General features: G+C 45.6%; 1 protein-coding gene across 2 annotated transcripts in view; it reads right to left on the bottom strand.

Annotated features, from left to right (window-relative positions):
- The window catches only part of LOC1279986 (protein tiptop), a 175,856-nt gene that overhangs the window by 11,449 nt on the left and 142,410 nt on the right, over positions 1 to 21,997 (bottom strand). Inside the window, exon 1 of one of the 2 annotated variants that reach the window (XM_061656296.1) lies at positions 6,211 to 8,690. The exons of the other annotated variant lie outside the window; for it this stretch is intronic. Coding sequence (XP_061512280.1) covers positions 6,211 to 6,266 — 56 coding nt within the window. The 5' untranslated portion in view covers positions 6,267 to 8,690. Of the gene's footprint in view, positions 1 to 6,210; positions 8,691 to 21,997 lie in introns of those variants that run through there. 2 annotated transcript variants of the gene reach the window in all.

Genomic DNA, 21,997 nt, shown 5'->3' with positions numbered 1-21,997 from the left:
TATAGTTATGTGCACAGTTAGATATTATTGGATAATTCTGTCATTGTCAATTCGACTTGATTTACAGTTATTGTTTTATTACGAGTTTATCATCATCATTATTGCTATTATTGTTATTAACTAACACATAAAAAGCGGAACCTGTGAGCGGGCACCGGGGGGAGCATTAGATGTCAACCTTAATGGTGTGCCATGCGTTTACCGTCGCTGCCGCCGTCGCCGCCTTCTGGTAACGCAAATGTTGCTTTGATGCAGTGCAAATGAAACGAGATTTGTGAGTGAGTGAATGAGCGAGGTAGGCAAAGAAGGAGAAGGTGCTAAAATGCTCAGATTGCCAATCTAGCTCTCGCACTCCCTCTCTCGCTCCTTCTCACTTATTCCGGTTGTACCCGCCCGGGAGCTAGTGGTACGGTTCATTAATGCACCGATGCATGATAGCGAACAGCAAATCATCTAGTCATAAATTGCATTTATCGCAAAACTCCACACGATTGATGGTGGCCCCCGTTTTGCCCGTGTTTGCCCAGCGTGTATGAATGTTCAGTGTGCTAAAGTTTGTTCAACCCAGCGGTGGGACGGGAACTGGCCACAAACAAGTGACGAATATATTGTGTAAAAATCCTTTCACATTACAGCACGCAGGAGGAGAAAAGGGAGAGAGAGTTTTGTTTATAAAACGTTGGCTAGAGAATGGATTTAACTGAGTGTGAGTGATATATAAATACAAAGCGGGTGTTTTTTCTTCTCCTGTACCTCTGAAATTCATCATCAGAAAAGGGCTGGAGTGTATCACTGAAAGCAGAGCAAATTAAAACCACGGGAAACCACTATCCGTACACCGGCACCAGCGCGCTCCATCCATCATTCAGTTGGGGGTTGTTGGGAATTTTGGGGATTTTGTTCCCTAATGGCCATATGTTACCGATTTGTGCCGTCTGCGCGTCAGAAATGCGCCCGATCAAACTGACCAAAAGCTGAAAACGAACAAAGAAACGGACCAATCGGACCCATTATAGCACTTTCTCGCTCTTACTCGCCATGTCTCAACGTGTTTCAATGGTCGTTAATCATACATTTTTGGGAGTTTTTCTGTGCGTGTGTGTGTGTTATTTTCAGCTTCATCACAATGCCCACCACGACAAAAGTGCTTCGAAGGAGAAGCACTTTTGATGGCTTGATGGTCGTCGAGATGCCTTACTGATCAGTTTCCGAATGGCGAGGCAAGACTGACAGTACCCACCACCTACACACAGCGGACGACGCATCATCATTATCCGCATTCACCGGTGACGGACATGATTAACAACTCCAACTCCAAAACAAAAAAACAGACCGTTCGACCGAAACCAATCCGGCAATTGTATTGGGCCGAGATGACCAACCTCCCGCACTGCAAACAAAAGCAACACAACAGCAGAAGCAGCAGAAGAAGGCTGGCTGCAAGCGAACGTCGGTGCAAAGCGAGACGGCCCGATAAAGGGGAAGAGTGAAAGAAAGGCACAACAAACAGAACGGACGGCAGGAAACCACGCCTGCCCCGTGTTTGCTGCTGCTGATCTGCTTTTTCATCGCTCTCTCGTGGTTGTTCCGAGAAGGGTGGCTTTTCGGTCACACGGCAGCAGCGATGGTGGCGCTGGATGCACCGGCAAAAGCAAAAAGTGCACTCACACACACACGCGCGCGAATCGAACCGTCTCGAAAGGATAATAAAAATCGAAACCGGAGCACAAAAGAAACGGACCGATTAATAAGTGCAGTGCAAGCGGACGGACACACACACACGTACAGGTAAAAGAGCTGGTGCATTCTTTCCCTTTTTTTCCCGTCAATAAATAAGTGTATCGAGTGTATTTTGAAACTGATCAAAGCAGGCGAAGAAAACACTGGTAGGAAACTTCTTCAGTCTGTCATCGATACAAGCGCACACACAAACACACACCGGTGACGATTTTGAGGGTTTTGTCCAAAAAAAATAGGGAACCAATTTTGAACCCTCTGACGAGGGGTTCTTGTACGTGTAATGCGGTGTGTGATGTGAGGAAAGTGATCGGAGAAAGCATATAAATAACGATTTATGGTGAAGAGCTACGAAAAGATACGAACGGCAACCGGGAATGTGGTGCTGCGTGTGTGGGTCGTCGTCGCCTACTCTAGAACTCATTTGCCGTCCATTTCCCAACGCTGCCCGAGCTTGACTGACAGATTTCAAGCGAGTCTTTGTGTGTGTGTGTGTGTGCATGCTTTTGGGAGGGAAAAATACTCTTTCCAAATGTGCTGCACGTACATTATCCCATTATCGGCCGTGACTCAATCTCTCTCTCTCTCCCGTAGCGCTCTTGTTCTTTGCACAAGCGGGGTTAAAAGGAAGCGAGTCCCTCAAATCTGAAACCCCTTTGAAGCGCTGGACTGAGCACCGCCGATAGCCGTACGGGGCAAAGGTACGGTCGCCTTGGGAGATAAAAGGCAATAAATTAAATTTTGTCAGTTAAAAAGGGATTAATTTTAATTTAGATAGTATGCCAGTATCACCGGCCACGGGGGCCGTGTGTCACCGCTGAGTGAGGTGCGTTCCCGCGTGCTGGACACACACACACGGGCGGTGGCGATGGAGTAGAGTGTGAGCAACATCCCAGGAGGTCTTCAGGACCCCGGAGCTGTTGTCTGTGCGATAAAAGAAACCAAATGTCGCATACATGCTTATAAACAGACATTTTTGATGGGTTTGCGTAATAAAACGGACTTGCGTGAACGCACAGTACACGTGGTGGGGAGAGCGTAAAACCAAAACAGGACAACCAGCCGATGAAAGTTTCTGTTATGGGAGTGAGATTTTCTAAACCCCCTGAATCAGGAAAAAATGCCCCATTCTTTCGTAGGTGATGATGCTTTAAATAAGATTTTAATACAGTGAGCGCACGCTGATGCGGCGGGATGACAGCCAAACGTGAGCAACATCTCAAGGGATCCATTTGTGTGTTGCGTTGGTTTCCTTTCTCTCGGCGCCAGAATAGACAACAGCCAAAGGCAGATATCGGGCCGTAACAGCAAAACACATGTGTGTTTGCTCCAAACGCATGGGCAGAGACACGGTGGGGCAGAACGGTACAATGATTAATGTGTCGCCTGGCTGCATTTCGTTCTGCCTGCGCGTGATGACAAAGAAGTAGTTTTTGAAGTTTAAAATTAGAGTGCTGAGCTGAGCTACGGAAGATTGGTTGAGCATTATATCTATCGGTTTCAATTGCACGTGATGGGAGGCAATTTGGAGAGAGAAAAATCTAAATCCAAACAGGAAAAGCAATGGCCTTTTTGAGGCAATTTGTGGTGTTTCATTGGAAATTAAAATGATTTATCTACGTAATATGACATACACATCAGAAATGTGACCTTTTATAATGCATTTCCGCACAAAAAAAATCGGTATAAAATATCGATTGATTAGATTGTTTCATCAGTATAAAATGCAAGGTTACAATTCAAACACACTGCCACCGCTCCGCCGCCTTTCGGGAGCGAATGTTACAGAAGTATGTCTTGGGACAATAATTTCCGGTTTGGTTGTTTGGATTACCCATCAACTTTGTGCCCACCGTTTGTCGGATGCGCTACGGACAACGGAACCGGAACACATACCGTCATGCTATCGCACAGACAGTGTGTGTGTCACGGTAAGGCGCAAACAGAGATATGAGAAGTCCATCACAGAAAATGAAGACAAAAAAGAACCCACTAAAGTATTACCACCACATGACATGTTACCGTTGAATTAAAAATAAAATGTAGCCACGAACCCGGCTAGTGCGTGCAACGACGAGGGACCGAGAGAGAGAGAGAGCGAGAAGAAGAGAACGGCACTGAACGTTAGTTGGTTGTTATTAAAATGAATTATTACTCCTCATAGTTGACATTTGTCACACGCACCAACTGTAATCGTTTATCGAGTTTCCGGCTTGATGACTCTGCCTTGTGCGGCTTGTGCGGCAGAACAGGGAGGTGGGCGCTGAAGATGATTCAGTTTAATTGGGCACCTCACCGGTGCCGAACGGGCTAAAACCGTATATCGTGGCATGATGGGCACGATAAATAATGACAACAAATGTAGGTGTATGAGAGGGAAGGGCAAAAAAAGAACCAACGGAATATGGGCGATATAAATTAAGTGAGGTTGTTTCTGTTTTCCTTTTCTTCCCCCTTCTTCTAACTATGCCCGTTGCCCACCTTCCTGATGAGTTTGGTTGTCTTGTTTGGTGATCTAGTCGAGCTGGTGGTATGTGGTTTTCTTTTCCACTCGGCCCGGGTCACACCGTTCGGAAGCTACCGAAGAAACAGATTCCAACGGTTGACCGATCACTTTTGTTTTAACTGCCTTTGCCACTCGACTCGACCGGTAGCCAATCGTCGTCAAGGCAGAGGCAAACGGACACAAAACAACCAATATAAATAAGGGGGATCGAGGGAGTCAGAGCACGCGCTGAGCGATGGGTTGGGTTGGGGTCTGTAGTTGAAAAATGATTATACAACTTCAGGTAGCGGGTGTCCTTCGGTGGCCGGTCGGGACGAACAACCCGGTGATAAAGAGAGAGAGAGAGAGTTTCTTTGGGTGACAGTTGTCCCGTGATGGTGATGGAAACAGAAGCAAAAAAAGGAAAAAAAAAATACAAACACACAACTATACAACATGTCACAGCTTCCCTCCAGAAGGAATCGTTCGTGGGAGAATTGGGTGGACGGTCGCGGTCCAAAGTACATTAAATTTTACGACTGCACTGAGAGCAACTCGTAAATCCACTCTTCATTCACTTGTGCTCAAGTGTACTGTGAGTATGTATGTCTGTCTGTGTGTGCTCGCAGGACACCACATGGCATGTGGCGCCCGGCTCTAGGCGTACGCGTAAGTAAAAGCAACACGCAACACGCAGCATCAACAGCAAAAAAAACGCCTTCCCCACAGAACGCAATCTCGCAAACGCTGCTCTAGCTGCACTCGCGAAACGAACGCACCCATACAGTGGCAGCGTACGTCGAGCATCCCGAAGGTTAAGACCGGCCCCGAAAATCCGAACCGGCAAACACTTCTGAAGGCAAAAGGCCAAGCTGCCCGTGGCTTGCTGAATGCCGCCGCCGCGCAACCCGGTGCGCGCGTGAAAAAGCGCGTGTTCGCACATTGCCCCAGCAGCGGAGCAGCAACAGAGTAGGCGGTGGGCCGGCGAAAAACATTATCCGGCCTGCTTGCGGTGCTTGCATCTCGCCACTGCCACGCACCATTGACCGTCAAAATTGGATCACATATTCCTCTGCCCTCCTGCTTTCCACTGAGGAGGGAGAGCAACAATGTAGTAACACCGCCACCTCTCGCAGTTCGCCCGTCCTGGGAGTCTTTAACGAGGTAATTAAAAGCGAGCGTTAGAACAATAAATAACGTAGAAGCGTGTTCCAGGGTTTCGGGAGCGGGTATGTGAGTGAACTGAACTCAACTTGGAAGGTATTGGTACTTTCGGGCGCGTGTACCGAAGAACCGGTAGCTACTTCTTCGTCATCTCGTCTATCATCTTGTGGATTAGAAATACGTACACTCGGTGGTCCACTGTGGGTCGGTAGCGTTTGGCTCAAACCTCAAACCATGGGGCAACCACCGACGACATCACTCCACATCACATCATGATGGTGATGGTTCGGTGAATGTGTCTTGCGTTGGGATATTACGGTACGGTTTGAAGAGACGTTCACAGGTTGTGGTAATGAGTTTGATTAGCTTGGTTATGAGCGATTTGGAGGAAACGGGTCGTTCCAGAATGATCAACGGGGTTGGTAGCAAAAATGCAATTTGTGGTTTAAGCATACGGAAAGCCTCATGATAGTTTATGTCCCCATAAGAGAGTTATGAGGTATTCTACATGAGGTCTCAATGATTTGGAATTGATGTCTCGGGAAGGAAATAGATCATGTAGATGTCGCAAGGTTACATAGATTTGTTCAGAGTTTTGACTAACATGTCAACTGCCAGACGACATGTTTCGTGAAAAGTTGCATGATAATAGCTGGAGGTCCTAACTTTTTTGAATACATCCTATTAAACAACAATGCATAATTTCAAGAATCCACATCCAATAACACAAATTAACAACAAAGATCTCTGAGATCTCATCCCCAGAGGTTCCAGAACTATTAAAACCACACGTTAGTTTGATTCTTTTTGCTTTGCACAATTACCTAGCGTGAAGGGCCTGTCGGTAGATTTCCAACATCACTGCCTCGTGGAGCATCATCGATGGAAGATTTTGGTTATCAATTTTTGAAACTTTACTCGTTCACTTGCCCGCGACCAGAAACAGGTGCACTGCTTCTGGCGATGTTTCCTTCTAAACACACGTCGTGATCGTGATTGTGATCGTTGTAGTCGTCGCCGACTTCGATTTCGAACGCGCTCCGAAAAGGGGCTTTCGGCGCTGTTCTGTCACTTTTGAAGCACACGCGAATTAGTACGCACACACCTTTTGCACACACCTTTTGCACACACTGTTGCACAATTTGGGTTGCTTTGTTTTGCCAACTTGTTTGTCACTTACGCATCTGTTCGGGGGTTGTTCTTCGCTCTCTCTATATCGCTTGTATTTTCAATTAAATTTGAACACGCTTTGCTTCATCCGAATTGCACAAACAGTGATGTAGCTGTTACACTTGCACCATCTCGTTTTTCGTCGTTGTTGTTATTTTGCCAATAAAAAAATACCGTATACCGTGGGTCGTTTTTCAAAGTGCGCTTCGCCTCCCCGAAATTGGAACCGTGATGATCGTACGCGTATATAGTGTTGTAATGGAATTTCTGGTTTGCTTCGTATAATTTTGTTTCCGAGCGGGACAAGCTTTCATCTTCCAGCCCGCTTCGCTTTCGTATAACTTTGCACACTTTGCAGCTTCCGCAATGCAATTATCACAAAAAAACTAGAACTTGTTTCACTCATTCGTTTACTTTGCGTTTTTCTTCTTCTTCTTTTATTTGCTTAACCGATTCGTATAGCGCCGTATTGCCGTGCTGTGTGTTTGTTGTTTGTGTTGGGAGGGGGGCGGAGAGTTGGGTTGTGCTGGTGCATAATTAATTATTTTCAATCGTCTCACCTTCGGACCGTATCACGCGCCGCTTACAAACTAAACCATTTCGTCGCGTACGCACTGTCTGCACATCGTTCTGTGGGCTGTTGCATCTCTGCTGGCTTGCCGAACTCATCGTCGATCGGTGGGCTCGATCGCGATGATCGGTGGCACAGTGGGGCAACGTCCAACCGGGACAACACCGTTGCAAGTGTTTCACAATTTATCGTTTGCATTTCACCATTGTTTGTTTTTGTGGTTGATGTTTTGTTTTTATTGTTGCACAAGTGTTTCACCTGTTAACGATGAAGTTTGTGGGCAAAACAAACGAAAAATCACAAAAATCGCGCAAACACTTCGGCCACCACCGAAAACACACACAGTTTTCCCAAAACACAGCGAAAAGCGTTTGCGTTGCGGGCACCCGTCCCGAGATGCCGTTAGTGTGTCAACTGACCGACTGTGGATGCTGTGGGAAAAAGCTCCGAAAATGTTGCCCTATGGCCCGAAACGAACCGTCCGATTGGCCCCGAAAGCGTAGGAGAGCAATCGCGAGCAATCCGTTGTGTGTTGTGTTTCCGCTCGACCCGACGACTTTTGACTGACGGAAGCTGACAGACAGACGGCTCTGCCTTGTCGACGGCTGCTGCTGCTGCTGCTGTCCCGTGTACGCTCGACGAAAACCTATCACATCTGTGACATCTCGTTGTGGTGGATATCACACCGAGTGACACATAAGGACGAACGCAAACTAGCGCAGTAGGCGAATGCGCACACACGAATGCGCGTGCCCTCTCTCTTTCTGGCGCGTGGCCGAACACAAGCCCTGTGTCGCCTTGCCTGCTCACTCACTCGTGCACTCCCCAGATTGAAACACATACAGGCACACATGCACACACATACACGCGGGTACGCTCATGTACACGGGCTCGGATGAGCTAGAGAGCTTCGGGTTTCCTCTCCTCTTTCTCCTACTGCGCGTACATAAACACGAACTCTTGCTCTTTCTAGCACGTCACGCACACACACACAGACACCGAAGTCGTTTGACGAGCCGTCACTCACACACCGACAAGCGCGCTGACGTTGAGTGTCCTCCTTTCCTTTCCGTCGGCTGTCACACAACTGACGTCTCTGGCTGACGGATGCAACCCGACGACCGATGGATCGGGTCACCCTTCTGCACTGCACTTGGTCACGTCCGTCTTTTGCTACTCGAGCGATTGAACGTTCACAATTTTGCGACCGACGGGATTTTTGCCGTACGAGTGTATTTGGAATTTTCACCTTTTGATCACTTTCTGTCACTGTTTCTTGCACAATACACTGTTTTTCATGTTTTGTGCAACAATTTCCTTGCGTGATCTTGCTTCGGAACAACTTTTTTCACCCTTTTTGCTCTGTTGGAAACTGTTCCACCGTTACTGTTACTGAACCTGTTTCGTCCAAGAATCGCGACGGTGCCGACACACGTGTGCCCGCGAACCCGAAAAGTTGGTGGCTCTCGCGCGCCTTGTGTACCGAGAAACCGACAGCGAGCGACAGCGAATATGCTTCCAGGCCGCTTGCTTGTTTTTGTTGAACTGACGTTTTCGTGTGAATTCACCACCGGGCCAGCGGCGTTCGGCAGTCCAATTTCGAGCCGGTTGGAAGGGGTGCTTTTCTCGTGAGCACCCCATTCGGGCCAGAATGGAGGGGATGGAACCAAGAATGCCAACCCCTTACCGCGCTCGTGTACATAGCGAATCCAGCGAAATAGGGGAAAAGAGGTACGATGCACACACACAAACAGATCTTACACAGTGCTCGCCGCACCCCGGACTGTCAAAAAACCGGTTTGCAAGTTGCGCACTAATACACATACACACACATAGACGGAATGGCATTTAGGGCAGGGGAAAACAGCATCTGTCAGACAGCGCGCTGTGCATGTTGTTTTCATAATTTATTGTTATTGTTGCTTTCTCGCTCACCCACCGCTTAGTGGTGCGTTGGGGTGAATGAAATGGGCGGCAGGGTTTGGCATGGATGGGTGAAAAAGTGGTGCGTGCGCAAGGTGAATTTCCCGAACACACTCCAGCGTTCGGAACGACACACGAACACACAGACGCGCGCACACTTACACATAAGGAGAACCGAGCCGAGGGCACGAAACTCCCCACCTCCCTTCCCATGCGAGACGAGGGAAAACGATGGGACGTAAATTATGGGATCATTTCGGGCCACATTATTCCAGTGTGGAGCTTCAAGCGCGCAATGTGTCGCGCGCGATGACGATACGGAGGGTGCTGAGCTCGGCCGGCTCGGTTGGGTTTCCAAGTGCATAAATCATCATCCTCCATCGTCATCATCATCATCGTCATCATCATCGTCATCAGCATCGTGGCTCGAGCTCAATCGAACGTGCTTGTCAATCAGTCAGTCCAGTTGGCAGCGTTGGCTATCCGTTGGACATAGCCTGCTTAGTGTTTTTGGGAGGGTTCTTGGTGCGTTTGTGTGAGTTGTGAGTGTATCAAAGGGAAAGCAGGAACGAACCAAAAAAAAAAAAAACTGAACCTGATAATCGTATAATTGAGCGTTACTTTTTATGTTGCTCCAACGCTGAGAAGGGAGGGTTATGGTGTTTCACGCAAGCTGTGTTTAACGTATGGTGATGGAAGGGTTTTCTACTTTTAAGGTGATTCCAGAGAGCTCTATGTGATGGTGATAAAAGTGACATTCCGGTAAATACGGTGGTTTTCTGAGTGTGTGTGTGTGTGTGTTTGTGTGCACAAATATCCGTCCCCGTTGAAAGGGAACTTGGCGAAATGAATCGATTGCGTAGCACAGGAAGGGGGTATTTTATTGAGGACACTGTGTGGGGGGTGGGGGTGGGGAGTTGGAAAGGAACTAGTGTGATGTCATTAATATCCCTCCAGCCGAAAACGGGAACTGACGAGCTCGACTCGTCACGAATTTAGATGAGCCGCCGTCGCCCACTTTGATGACGTATCCTTGTGGAGCAGTAAGGAGCACGAAGAAAAGGAGGCGATCATTGCACGTGACTCTGGTTGCGCGCGTGTGTGTGTGTTTGTGTGTATGTGCAGTTGCTTTTTATGACGGCAGGAGCAGCCGAAAAAGCCGAAAATCGTCTCGTAAACGTTTATGGGACGCACTATACAGGCAGGGAGCAATTTACTTCTATTGCTCTTGACAAATGCTTGGGCGCTGGCAATGGGGGTGGGAGCGTTTGTTTTTGGGCTATACGCAACACATCCTGGTGCGTTTTTTGTTTTGCCTGGCGAGCAATCGATATGCGTCTTTACGCAACTGCATATGAGGGGTTGTGTGTTAGACATTTGTTGTGTTCGCTTGTGAAGCATTATGGGCATTACGCTTGGGTCGTATTTTTCCCCCGTGAAAAACCAATATCTGCAACACAACATTACTGCGGAATTGCGTGAAATATAGTTTGATGGGTATGATAGAAGCGTGCATGATAGAATTTGCGACTGTATTCATGATTTTAAAGCACAGCAACGGAGAGAATTTCTCTAGAAGGACTATTGAATCAGAAATATAGGTTTTTAAACGTAGTAATATAGCTATGACAGTTTTTGTTCCCATTAAAGAGATGATGTGTAGAAAACGACTTGAGAGTTCTGTGATAATCAATAAAAATAATCTCTGTGCCATATCCACACACGTGGCCTCAAACTAATCAATCTGTTGCGTTTGGCCTTTCTTCTGCGTTATTTCCGTCCGTCCCGTGGTGATGTTTGAGAAATCGTTTGAATTTTATTAGCTCTTAACTGTGAAAGAAAATTGATTGATGGCCGATGGTCGGTTGATTGATTGATCGGGTGCGAATGCGTTGCACTATGCAGTAAATGCGTGTAAGGGGGGGTAAGTATACAGTGGGTGTATTGTGTGTGTGTGTGTGTGTGTGTGTGTGTGTGTGTGTGTGTGTGTGTTGCTCGTGAGAATGGGTGTGCTGGTTCGATGAAGAAATGAATGGTTGAACATTGAGAGGTTTGCAGATGCAGCTGTGCAAGTGTTTACAACATAAAATAGATGAGGTTTTATTTTTGTTTAGCCACAGACGAAGTTTTATCGTCATTAGGGTGATGTGTGTGTGTGTTTTTTTTGTAGTGTTAGGAAATGCATAGGGGAATTTTTTTCGTTTTTTTTAAGCCTTGAAATGGTTAAAGTAAAAATGAAAAAATGTATTTTGAACTAGTCTTTTTAGCTTCTTAAAAACATTAAACTAAATGCGTTAATTCAATAAAATATTGTAAACCAAATATCCAAAAATTAAGACCAAAAACCAACAAAAACAATAAAAATAAATACCAATTTTTTGTGATTTGCATAGCACTTGTCATTTGCAAAGATAAGAACATTAATTATGGTACAAAAAGAAGGAGAAAAAAAAATACTCAGAAAGCATCAACCGAAAACCCTTTCGTCCCATTTGCAATCCATTTGATTGATGACAGGTCAGGACAGGGTTTGTCTTGTCACCATGGGCACGACAAAGGTTCGCGATGTGATATGAAGAGTAAAAATAAAAAAATAAAGGTAGCATCGCAAGCATCGTGCTCGGGCGGGTGTGTGTATGAGCAAATGCAATCGTCAAAACGGGCAAAATAAAAAAAAAATAAAACACCCAATTGATGGCAACCGATGTGACTTCGATGTGGCCGGAATTGACAGCGAAAAACGGGAAGAAGCACGGGATGGCGCGGGCCGGGAAAAGGCGATACACTCGCACCCTGAAGCTGAAACTGATAACGTCGAATCATAAGGACAACGGACGGACGGACCGTCAAGGTAAAAGAAACAAAACGGATCGCGCTACGAGAAAGGGCGGTGTGAGGGGGTGGTTTTGGGTAGAGAAAGTTTTGGTCTGGTGAGTGTATTAAACTGTGCAGCGGAAGTGGAGTAGTGGAGAGGAGTCGCCAGCTCCACTCAATGCTGATGACTGCAAGGGAGTAAAAGAAACGGCTGATAGACAGCGGCATTTGCAACGTTTTCCCGGCCGAGGCCGAAACCTCGTAACTCAGCGAACGATTATGCAAAATGTGCAGCGGGCCCCGGTCCAGGGACCAGCCAAAAAAAGGTTCAAAAGGTAAGACTGGCTTCGGTCGGTCGGAAGCCCCCCAAAAAAGCATAGGAAATGATGAGCTAGAGAAGGGGAAAATAAGGAAAAAAAAACCTCGTACTATCAAAAATCGAACTAGTTTTATTGATGTGTGTCAGATTTTTATGCTACCATCTAAAACCTCAAAATAGATAGAGAGAGAGCGTTCGAGAGAGGAATAATACGGAAACATTAAAAATGCACCACCTCAAGAGGAGCTTCCGGGGGGTGGGGAGGAAGGGTGGGGTTATTGTTTTTATGTTTCGTTAATTTTGCGATGCTCCTCCGTCGGCCCCGCCGGTGGTGCGTTGGCAAGCGTTGGCAAGAAGTAGGAAATTCGTACGACGGTCTGGTTTTTTCGCTGCCGATGGCATTGATTGAGACGACTTTAGTTTGATGTTTGTTTTTATGCTGTGTACCGCCACGTCGCTCCATTAACCTGAAACGCTTGCACGAGTCGGTGCAGAGGCACCCCCCGGGGCACCACTGCATAAAGGCAAAGGCAAAAGAGAAGCGCGCCCGATTTTTCCTAAGCTAATGCACCCGTCCGCATCGAATGATAGGTGCAGACAAGACAACGTCGTACATTTTTTGTTTTGGTTTTGGCAAACGGTGGAGGTAGTTGTTGTTTTTTCAAATATCAAAAAAGGGAAGAAAACAACAGCAACAAACCGACAAATTTTTAACTACTGACAAACAGAGCACCAAAAGTGCATCAAAGTGCTTGCGGTTCGTTGCACGAGGACAGAGCACCAGGGCAGGGGGGGTGTGAAAAGTGTGAAGTGAGAAAGACACAGCAACATGAATAAAATCTATGCTGCCCAAACAAAATAACGTTTGCCACCGATGACAATGGGAGTGCAAAAATTCTTTCGCTCGTCACCTTCTGGCCGTGACAGGCGGGCCCTGCCGCGCCCTCGGACAAGTGTTTTGGCTAACGATGCTTCCTCCCCATCAAACAGATACCAAATCTGCAAGACCGGTGTGGTGGTCCTGGTGGGGCTGATAGTGCAGCCTAGGAAAGGTCACGACCCAGCCCAGACTGCGGTGGCCCAACGCGGAGAGGAACGAGACGCGTTGAGCTAGATAAAGAAGACCTAGTTGGGTTAAAATTGAATTTCATTTTTGTGTGCTGTGATTATGGGCACTGGCCACTGAAAAAAACATCGTAGAAACTGTTGCTAGTAATAAGAAAGAAAAGGGAAACAGTTATCATACAGTTTTTTTCCCCCGCCGAACGAACGAAGAGTGTCGTAAATTCCCGCACAGCACACAAGACGACTTTAATTTGTCCTCGGAGCACAATGACCCACCAGGACCTTTGGCCCTGTTTTCCACCATGATGATGATCATGATGGTTTGCATGGAAGGTAGACAGCATTTTGGGGAGCATTTCAACCAAACAAGGGCAGTAAATGGAAAGAAACTCCACAGGGATTGCCAAGCTTCCGGTAGGTACTGTGGAGTATAAGAGCAATTCTTTTCGTCTTCTGTAGTCTTCGAAGAAATGTTTAGAATTTTTCTTTTCGGCAAAGAAAGATGTAAAGGAAGAGCTAAGAAGAAATGAAAGAAATCAAAGCGTTCAGATGACCGTTGTACATATAAGAAGAAAGTGTCATAAATTGTTGTGGCTAAAAGCACCTCTGAGAACAGCATTGATGTCTTGTGCTGGTACTGGAGGGCCTTAAAAAAGGTTGTTTTCTCTTGTAACACAATACTTTTACAATTTGACTTGGACAATAAGACTTATAGTAACGTTTGCGTAAATTAAAAAGTAAAAATAATATTTTAAATATATTTAAACATAATACAATGTACCTGAATCCTTCATCATGTCAAATAAAACAATCATTTTTGGAAAACTTTTAAACAATAAAAACCATTTTTAAACAAAACACATTCGTCCCTTCTGCCATCTTCCACCAAAGTGCTCGATATTGCTCTTTCAAAATAATAAGCTCCCTAGGCAAACTATTTACGCCGAAAGCACTCACCCTTCTCCCATTCCTAATCGATCGGGAGAGTATTTATGATACTACTATCGCCAACGAGAACGTGAAAAGTGAACATGCTGAAACGAGCGCATCAAGAGCAGCAAAGATCCATCGCATCGGGATGGTGAGCAACAGTAAGGGAGGTATGATGGGTTCTGCAAAAAAAGAAGAAGCATGCCAATCTTACCTAGCGAAGCAAGAGGTGCGCAAACAAAAAGACACTACACGCTTCTATATCGGAGATGGCAACAGAACCCGAGAGAGAGAGAGTGAGAGTGAGAAAAAAAGGACCCAAACTACACAAAATAACCAAGCAAATATTGTTACCATCCCCCAACCGTACTCCGCAATGACGGGTTTTTCGGGGGAGTTGGGAGTGTAAAGATGTTATCATCCATAAAATATGACGACTAAAATACACCTCCACACTCGCATACTCACACGCACTATGTAAGGACGAGTCCCCTGCTCCAAAACACCCCTTGTAGTGGTGGCCCGTGCTCTACTCCATCAGCGCAACGCGGTAAGGTGACACGGAAGGTGAGAACGGCTGAATGACTGAACCCAATAGGTAAGTGAGTTGGAGCAGATGAGATGAGGCGACTTCTTTACGGTTAATCCTCCCCACCCCCCAGTTAAGCTTGAGTAACGTTGCATGCGGTAGGTAAAGTTTCGGTGAGGTGACGGTTGTAAAGTTATGCTTTTTTTTTGTTGTTGTTGTTGGTTGTTGTAGATTATCCTATACACGGGCACAGTGTGTGACAAAACAGTGCTATGCTGTGGTAAAACTTATTCACATCAAATAACAGTGACCTACCGCTTAGAGAGACATTCGTCTTTGCGCAAACACGCGAATGTGTTGCTATGGAATACCTAAGAAACCACGTGATTTAAAAATAAGGCCTCCTTTGACCGTTATACAGCTATGACTACGCAAACACTTTTGTGCAGCACTGTAGCTACAACGGAACGACATTGCCTCCGAGAAGATGCTCGGGAGCTGGATGAGATGGAAGAGAGAGTGAGAGCGCTGGAAAATATCACCCAAGTCGACACACCCGGGGCTTTTCCGCAAGGTGCCGAATTGTGCGTAACCTTTTCCCGCGCGCGTAAGGGTTCCCCGCCATTCCACTGCGCCTACTGTGCGCACAGACACACACACGCACACGCGATTTACACGCACGCCCGGTTGCCGTTCTGTGCCATCATCATCCGCCGGTCGGGCGGGATCGAAATCCCGCAAGCAACCTGATAGTACGGACCAAGGCAGGGCGCATTGACGACGACGACGACGACGACACAGAAGTAAGATTGAGGCTTAGGGTAAATGTATAAATTTTATCAGATAATTTGACGCTGGAGAGAATTTGAGGGAAAAATATGAGCCCCCGGTGCGGGTTAAACGAATGAGTTTCCGATTTAATCAGTGCCCGGTTTTTCGGTTTGCCGGTTAAGTGCGGCACGGTGTTATAAGTCGCACCGAACCGGGTGGGGGAGGAGAATGGGGAAGGAATCTTCAAATCCCTGTGTGCTAAAAAGAAGAAAAAAGAAAAGAAAAAAGGTACTGGCAGGCAGTGTAAATATTGAGCTTCCTGAGCCCGGGCAGTCTTGGCAGGTGACAGGCAGGTTGGCGCACGTTACATTTGCGGCAGATTCTTAGTGTGATATTAAGCTCTGGGAATAGTTCGAAGCGAGCACTTACACGTGCGTAATAGATGTTGAAAGCGCTCAATGGTAAGCTTATGTCAGCTGGGAAAAAGGAAGGAAGCCCCTAGTTTTATGTCACTGCGGCTGTAGATGTTCGTAACATCGGTTCCGGTACCCTTTTTATCGTTGAAGGTGAAGAGCTGAAGACTTTTAGCTAGCAAAACTCAACTTAATTGGTGATTGGTTTGGTACTCCATTCTTGTGTCTGTGTTACTCACCTCCCTTATTACAGGTGAATGGGTGTATGAGCACCAAAACATTAGAAATTATTTACGCGTAAATTAATTATCATCATCAAGGCAGGCAACAATTTCGCTAAAAATATCGAGCCCGAGTTTTGTATGACAGCGCCACGGACGTAAATTATTAATTTATGCGAAACGGACGACGGACTGGCTCCATCCACCATGCACCATCGCATCGGTGGGAGGGCAATAGTTATTAGTTTTTCTTCCTCCGAATGCAGAGCAAACAGAGTGGCAGAAGAGTGGGCCATAATAAACCACCCACCGTATCATTGGCAGCGGTAGCAGCAGCAGTAGCAAGACGTCACTGGAGCTAATGGGGCACACGGGGGCAGGGCAGAAAGGAATCGACTGCGGGAGGCTTTCGTCAGGCTTGGTAAGAATTGCTGGCCGAACCGGGTGATAGAGTCATAACAAACATCCGTTTCCCTGACACGGTTGGATAGATGTTGGCTGGACGAAGACGACACAGGGGAGGTGGGAGAAAAAAAAACACTCCCGGTCCCAGGTCCGACACCACGATGCACACGATGGTTCCGAGGGAGCAATAGTTTGGACAGGGAGTGGGCAGAAATCGAAAAGGGAGGGCAGGAAAATTGGACCACGAGTTTTTAATCGTAAGTTATGGTGACCATAAATTATAATTAAAAGATGCTAAAATAAGAATTTATGATAATAAAATGCAATTCTATGTGAGTGTGTGTGTGTGTGTGTGTGTGTGTGTGTGTGTGTGTGTGTTTGTGTTTGTAGCAGTATGAAGTTTTTCAAACATGAAGAAATGTTCCGCAGTACGTATTGCCGCTTGAAGGCCGCTTAAGGATGACAGAAGCGTCGAGGAACTTTCACTCATAAAATGCAGCAAATAAGCAACACGTCAGCATTAATCGAACTCTTCAGATCAAAGAAATGAGTTAAAATCTTGCTCAATCATTACACATTGTGCTTAAAGTGGTGATTATTACAAAACGCTAATTATGGATAATGAACACGAATTAAAGCAGGAAGGGCACAAAGGGAACTCCTCCCCAAAACAACATACGTTTTTGCAACATTCAACCTGACCTTCGACAGTGTCACGATGAGATGTAGGCAAAAAAAAAGAAGAAGAGTCTCCCCACGTCGTAAGTTGATGAGGGTAAAACCGTCGTCTATGTTGGTCTTTGTTGTCATTTGTCAAAAACGCTGGGTTCCTACAACCGGTTCCTTTTTGCCCCTCGCACCGAGGAAGACCACGCTAAACAGGATGCGGACTAGGACGAACCTTTGACGAAATTAAGCGAAGAGTTGATGCGGAGTTGACGAAACCGAGAGTAATTGTCGTATCACGGTGTGTAACATATCGCTTCTCTTATACCATTACCATGGACAAATGATGCCAGCTCACCTAAATATGCTATTAATTGGGCTTTTACTGGTAATTTCAAGCGGTGCCGATGATTGCGTTGTGGCAAAATTCATTAAGAAGGGTTTAACGAAATGTTCTTTATTGAAAGTGATCAAGGAAGTTAATGAAGATATTTTTGAATTAAATTTAGCATTCAACTTTGCATCACTTGCTCATCTTGCCCATCATAAGAGAAAATGAACTGCGTCAACAAGGCTCCAGAATGGAGCCATCCCGCACCAATCCACAGCATGATTAGACAGGACAGGCCTGCTAGAAAACAAGGAAATCATTTTATCTTGAGCAGGAATACTTCTTGTCTGCATCTCAATATTTGATTTGTCCGTAGCTCAAGTAACCAAGCTCCAAACAATGGCCTTCCAAATCCATACCCATTTCCCTCCAATGAAACTACTGCTACTACTACTCAAACGTCGTGTTCTTCTGCTGAAATGGATTCCGCAAGATGCGCTTCATCTTACACCCTTCAGACAGTTCAGGAGGCTCTGGGGCGGGGGAGGCTGCTTTGGTCGCCTGTGAAACGCTTGCAAGACAGGCCCGGGGTAAGACATCGTAGACAGACGGACAGAGCGCCATCTGCAGTGCACGAGAGCATCGGGGCCTAAAACTTACAAAACTCAAACTGACCGACCCTGTCTGTCCCTGTACCCTGTGCCCTAGCCCGAACGAAGACCCAGCTCCAGCTGACCAGCTGGTGAAGGTGACAAAGACGCAAAGATGCAGATGCGTTCCTGCAAAACGCTGGCTAAAACAATGGCCCAAAGTATACTGCAGTGACAGGGGCACGGGGGAAAAACGGGGGAAAGTAAGTAAGATGGAATGCAAATGGCAAAACGCAATAGCCGGCATGATGGACGGAAGATGTTTTGTCTGTTAGCCGTCAAGTTGAATTAAGAAAGTCTTTGCCGAAACTTACGAACTCGGAGCAAGCTAGAACACGCCGCCCGGCCACGTTCGCTCCTTTCTGCTCTGATGGAAAAGTGGAAAGCTATCTGCTGCTATCTCGTGCTTCAGCAAACGCGCCAGCAAAGTGAAGTAAATGCAATTGCAATTTGCATCTTGTGTATGGTGGCAGCTTATTTCTGCCCGTTTGGGTGATTGTTACCAATGCCAGCTTCCTTACCCGTGGATTAGCTTTGTGAGCGCCGGAGACCCACCATGCCATGCTCCGCTGTCAGTCGCTTCGTCGCTCACAGGGCGGTGCGGTGTCAAGAAAAAGCGCATGTGATGCATGCATGCAGTATGTAAATTATTATTTCCTGTGACGGAGAACGCATGTGACACACTGCTGACGCAAAGACCAACTGTCCAACCAGGGTTGAGGAATGAAGGAAGCGACTGTTTCTTCACAATCGCACAAACCCTCCAAGGAGCTATTTGCCGGTCGTCGTGTCCTTTTGCATAAGGACAATGAGTTATGGGTTGGGCTTCTTCTTCTTTTTTCAAATTCCTTCCCGGGTCGATTTGTACGTGAGATTAATTGCTGTGAATAATTTTCCAAACACTCGAAACGGCACGCCGTTGTTGCTTGTTGTTCGGGTTTGCATTTGGTTGGGTTCGTCCGAAAGTGCACTGTTGGGCATGACCGTCAGGTATAAGGAGCAAAAGGACGGGTGGTGGAACGGAGGCAAAACTTTCTCTTTTTTTGTGTATGTGATTTGTTGCGTTTGTCACTTCATGATTTACGGTCACCGTTTGGATGAATTGACAACAAGGATGAGGTCTTGTTCGATGGCGTCCGATTGCGTCACTGTTTTAAACACACACACTGAGTTGGTTTGATGTATTTCTTAGCCTTAGCCCGAGAGTGTCCTTGCGCAAAGAGAAATGGGAAAGAGGGAAGGAAAGCCCACTTCTTGGGCAATTGAAGCGTAAGGAGAGCGTGCAGCACCGCACAAACGAAGCCTTAATGTGGGTCCTTTGGTGAGACATAAATCAAGTGTCATCGTTCGGAGACAGTCGAAGGTCACCATGGATGGAACATGGTTCCGTCTGCAGATGAATGCAATCAGATATCAGTGTGGATCGGCTGTATGTAGTAGTAGTAGTGGTGCTGGTGGTGGTGGTGCTAATTTAACATACAATGGAAAAAAATGATCTGTTGTTTCTAGGAATGGGTTTCCAAGGGCCCCGAAGGGATCGATTTTGTGGCGGATGAGAAGGAAGCAAACAGCAGCAAACGATAAACGATGTATCCTGGGAGATATGGCCAGGGCAAATGGATGTCCAAGGCTTTAGTTTTTAAATCCGAGTAATGTAATATTATAACAAATAACGTATGTATGAGGATGTTAATATGTAACCTACTTTTGCTTGATGCACGTGTTAAGAAATTGAGAAAAAAAGGCATGCATTCTATTCCCAACACCAGATGGCGTTAGTTAAAGTGTGTTTCCTACAGTCTTTTAGCATTGGATAAGCATTCTAGGTATATGATGGAACTCTTTTTAACCGATCGTATCGTTAATCAACCTTACAGGAATTGTTGGCATGGCGAATAGGTCTAAGTATTTTTTGTATATTTCCTCAAGATGTTTTGATAGAGCTCCTTAATAATTCCTTTAAAAATGTCTGCTAATGGAGCATACAAACATTTGCCTAAGAATGTCATCTTTCACTTTCCAAAGGAACGGTTTATCTCAACATTACGATTACATAGACAGTTGCACATATGAATAACCAGAACTGCACTTCTTTTCCTCCTTCTTCTACTAATTTGGCGAAACAACTTTATAATATACTCAATAATGAGCTTGCTTTAGAGATTTAATTCCGCACCACACAGCCGAATAGTCAGTCCTCGCTACGGGGGGACGGTCCTTACTAGACTTGAACCCACGATGGGCATACTGTCAAGTCTTGTCAATGACTGTACGACGGCATCGTCTGCTGTTTGGACTTGGCTTTCTACGACTAACCATTTTATCCACAATAGGATTAAGTTCATCTAAGTATGATGTATGTTGTAGGACTTTCTGAGCTTAGTTAATCTATGCTTAGTTAAAATCTTCTTGCGCTAATTGCGCTAACTCCCATACATACTTCAAAGACGTTAAAAGGATCATTTAAATAACAACTATTCATTGCCTCGTCCGCAATACAAGTAACTCCACCCCAATCAAACGCTACCAACGCAAAATATACAGACAAAAATCTTAATATTCAAGGCCATTCCAGATCGATGTGCATCGAAAAACATTTATTTCTTCCCTGTTCCGTTCCGCGTTAAGCGAAAAGGAGCGCACTACAAGTACAGTGATTGCCAAAAAGTACAAAACAGAAGAATTAGCACACCATACGGCACCCTTCCACGTTACCCCTGGCGTGTGTGTGAGTGTGAAAGAGCGGACCAAACACAAAAACACACAAAAACGCACCATCATCGCAACTTCGGTCGGCCGGGGGGATCGGAGATCAGCTGGGCTTCTGGTCTGGTTGTGTCTGCGTTTGATTGAGAATGTTTAGCACTCAATAACACTGTCAGTCAGCCCGTCCAGATCCATCAATCAATCGACCTATCAATCAACTCAAATTGAAAAGCATCACCGGTGTGTGTGTGTTTTTTTGGGCCTTCCGCTGGGTCTGCTTGGCAGCACACTATCCTTCCGATTTTGTGCACGCTCCGACCTGCATAGGTTTGGCGGTGGTTTTCCTCCCATGAGTTTCGCATTTCGCGGGCAACGAACGTCGAGCGCTCGGAGTACGGTGTGTATGTGTGTGTTTGTGGTTGTGGTGCTGGTGATTTTGTTCACGTTTACATTTCGGCCACAAACATGTTGCAGGAGCAGCAGCACAAACTGGTCGACCTAGGGTTTGGATTGTGCGATAGTAGTGGGGGATGTTTTATCGACTGCATCATAGTTTGGAAAGGGGCAGAGACAGGGGACAGAGTAATGCAGACTTATTGGGTGATGAATTTGATGAAAGCAGGTTCTGAGTATAATTTTGTGGGTTAGGAGGAAATCCTTTGTTGTTTCTGATTTGTAGTTGATTTATTGGAGGGAAAAATTGTAATCAGGATTAAACATTTGATGTGGCGTTAGCTTTTATTTTATTCATTTATTTAGTTTATTTTGATTGCTTTTCATTGAATTGCTCTATTCTCTTTCAGAGAACGTTACACCTAGAGGACGATTTAGAGATCACAGGTGAAAGATAAGCCCAATATCATCATTATAAAATGAAGAATTATACACAAAATTGAAATATATTCCATTCTACAACTATTTGTAGCAATTTATACGATAAAATATCTAGTTTGGCATTTTTAAGTCATTTTTCGTTGAAATTTGAACATTACCGTGAACAAAATGTTGTTGTTTTATCATTTATATCATTTATACTAATTATTATTATTATTATTATTATTACTATTATTATTATTATTATTATTATTATTATTATTATTATTATTATTATTATTATTATTATTATT

Source organism: Anopheles gambiae, chromosome 3, assembly GCF_943734735.2.
Source record: "Anopheles gambiae chromosome 3, idAnoGambNW_F1_1, whole genome shotgun sequence".
Taxonomy (NCBI): domain Eukaryota; kingdom Metazoa; phylum Arthropoda; class Insecta; order Diptera; family Culicidae; genus Anopheles; species Anopheles gambiae.
Note: the sequence above shows the minus strand (reverse complement) of the source record. Positions and strands in the feature narration are given on the sequence as shown.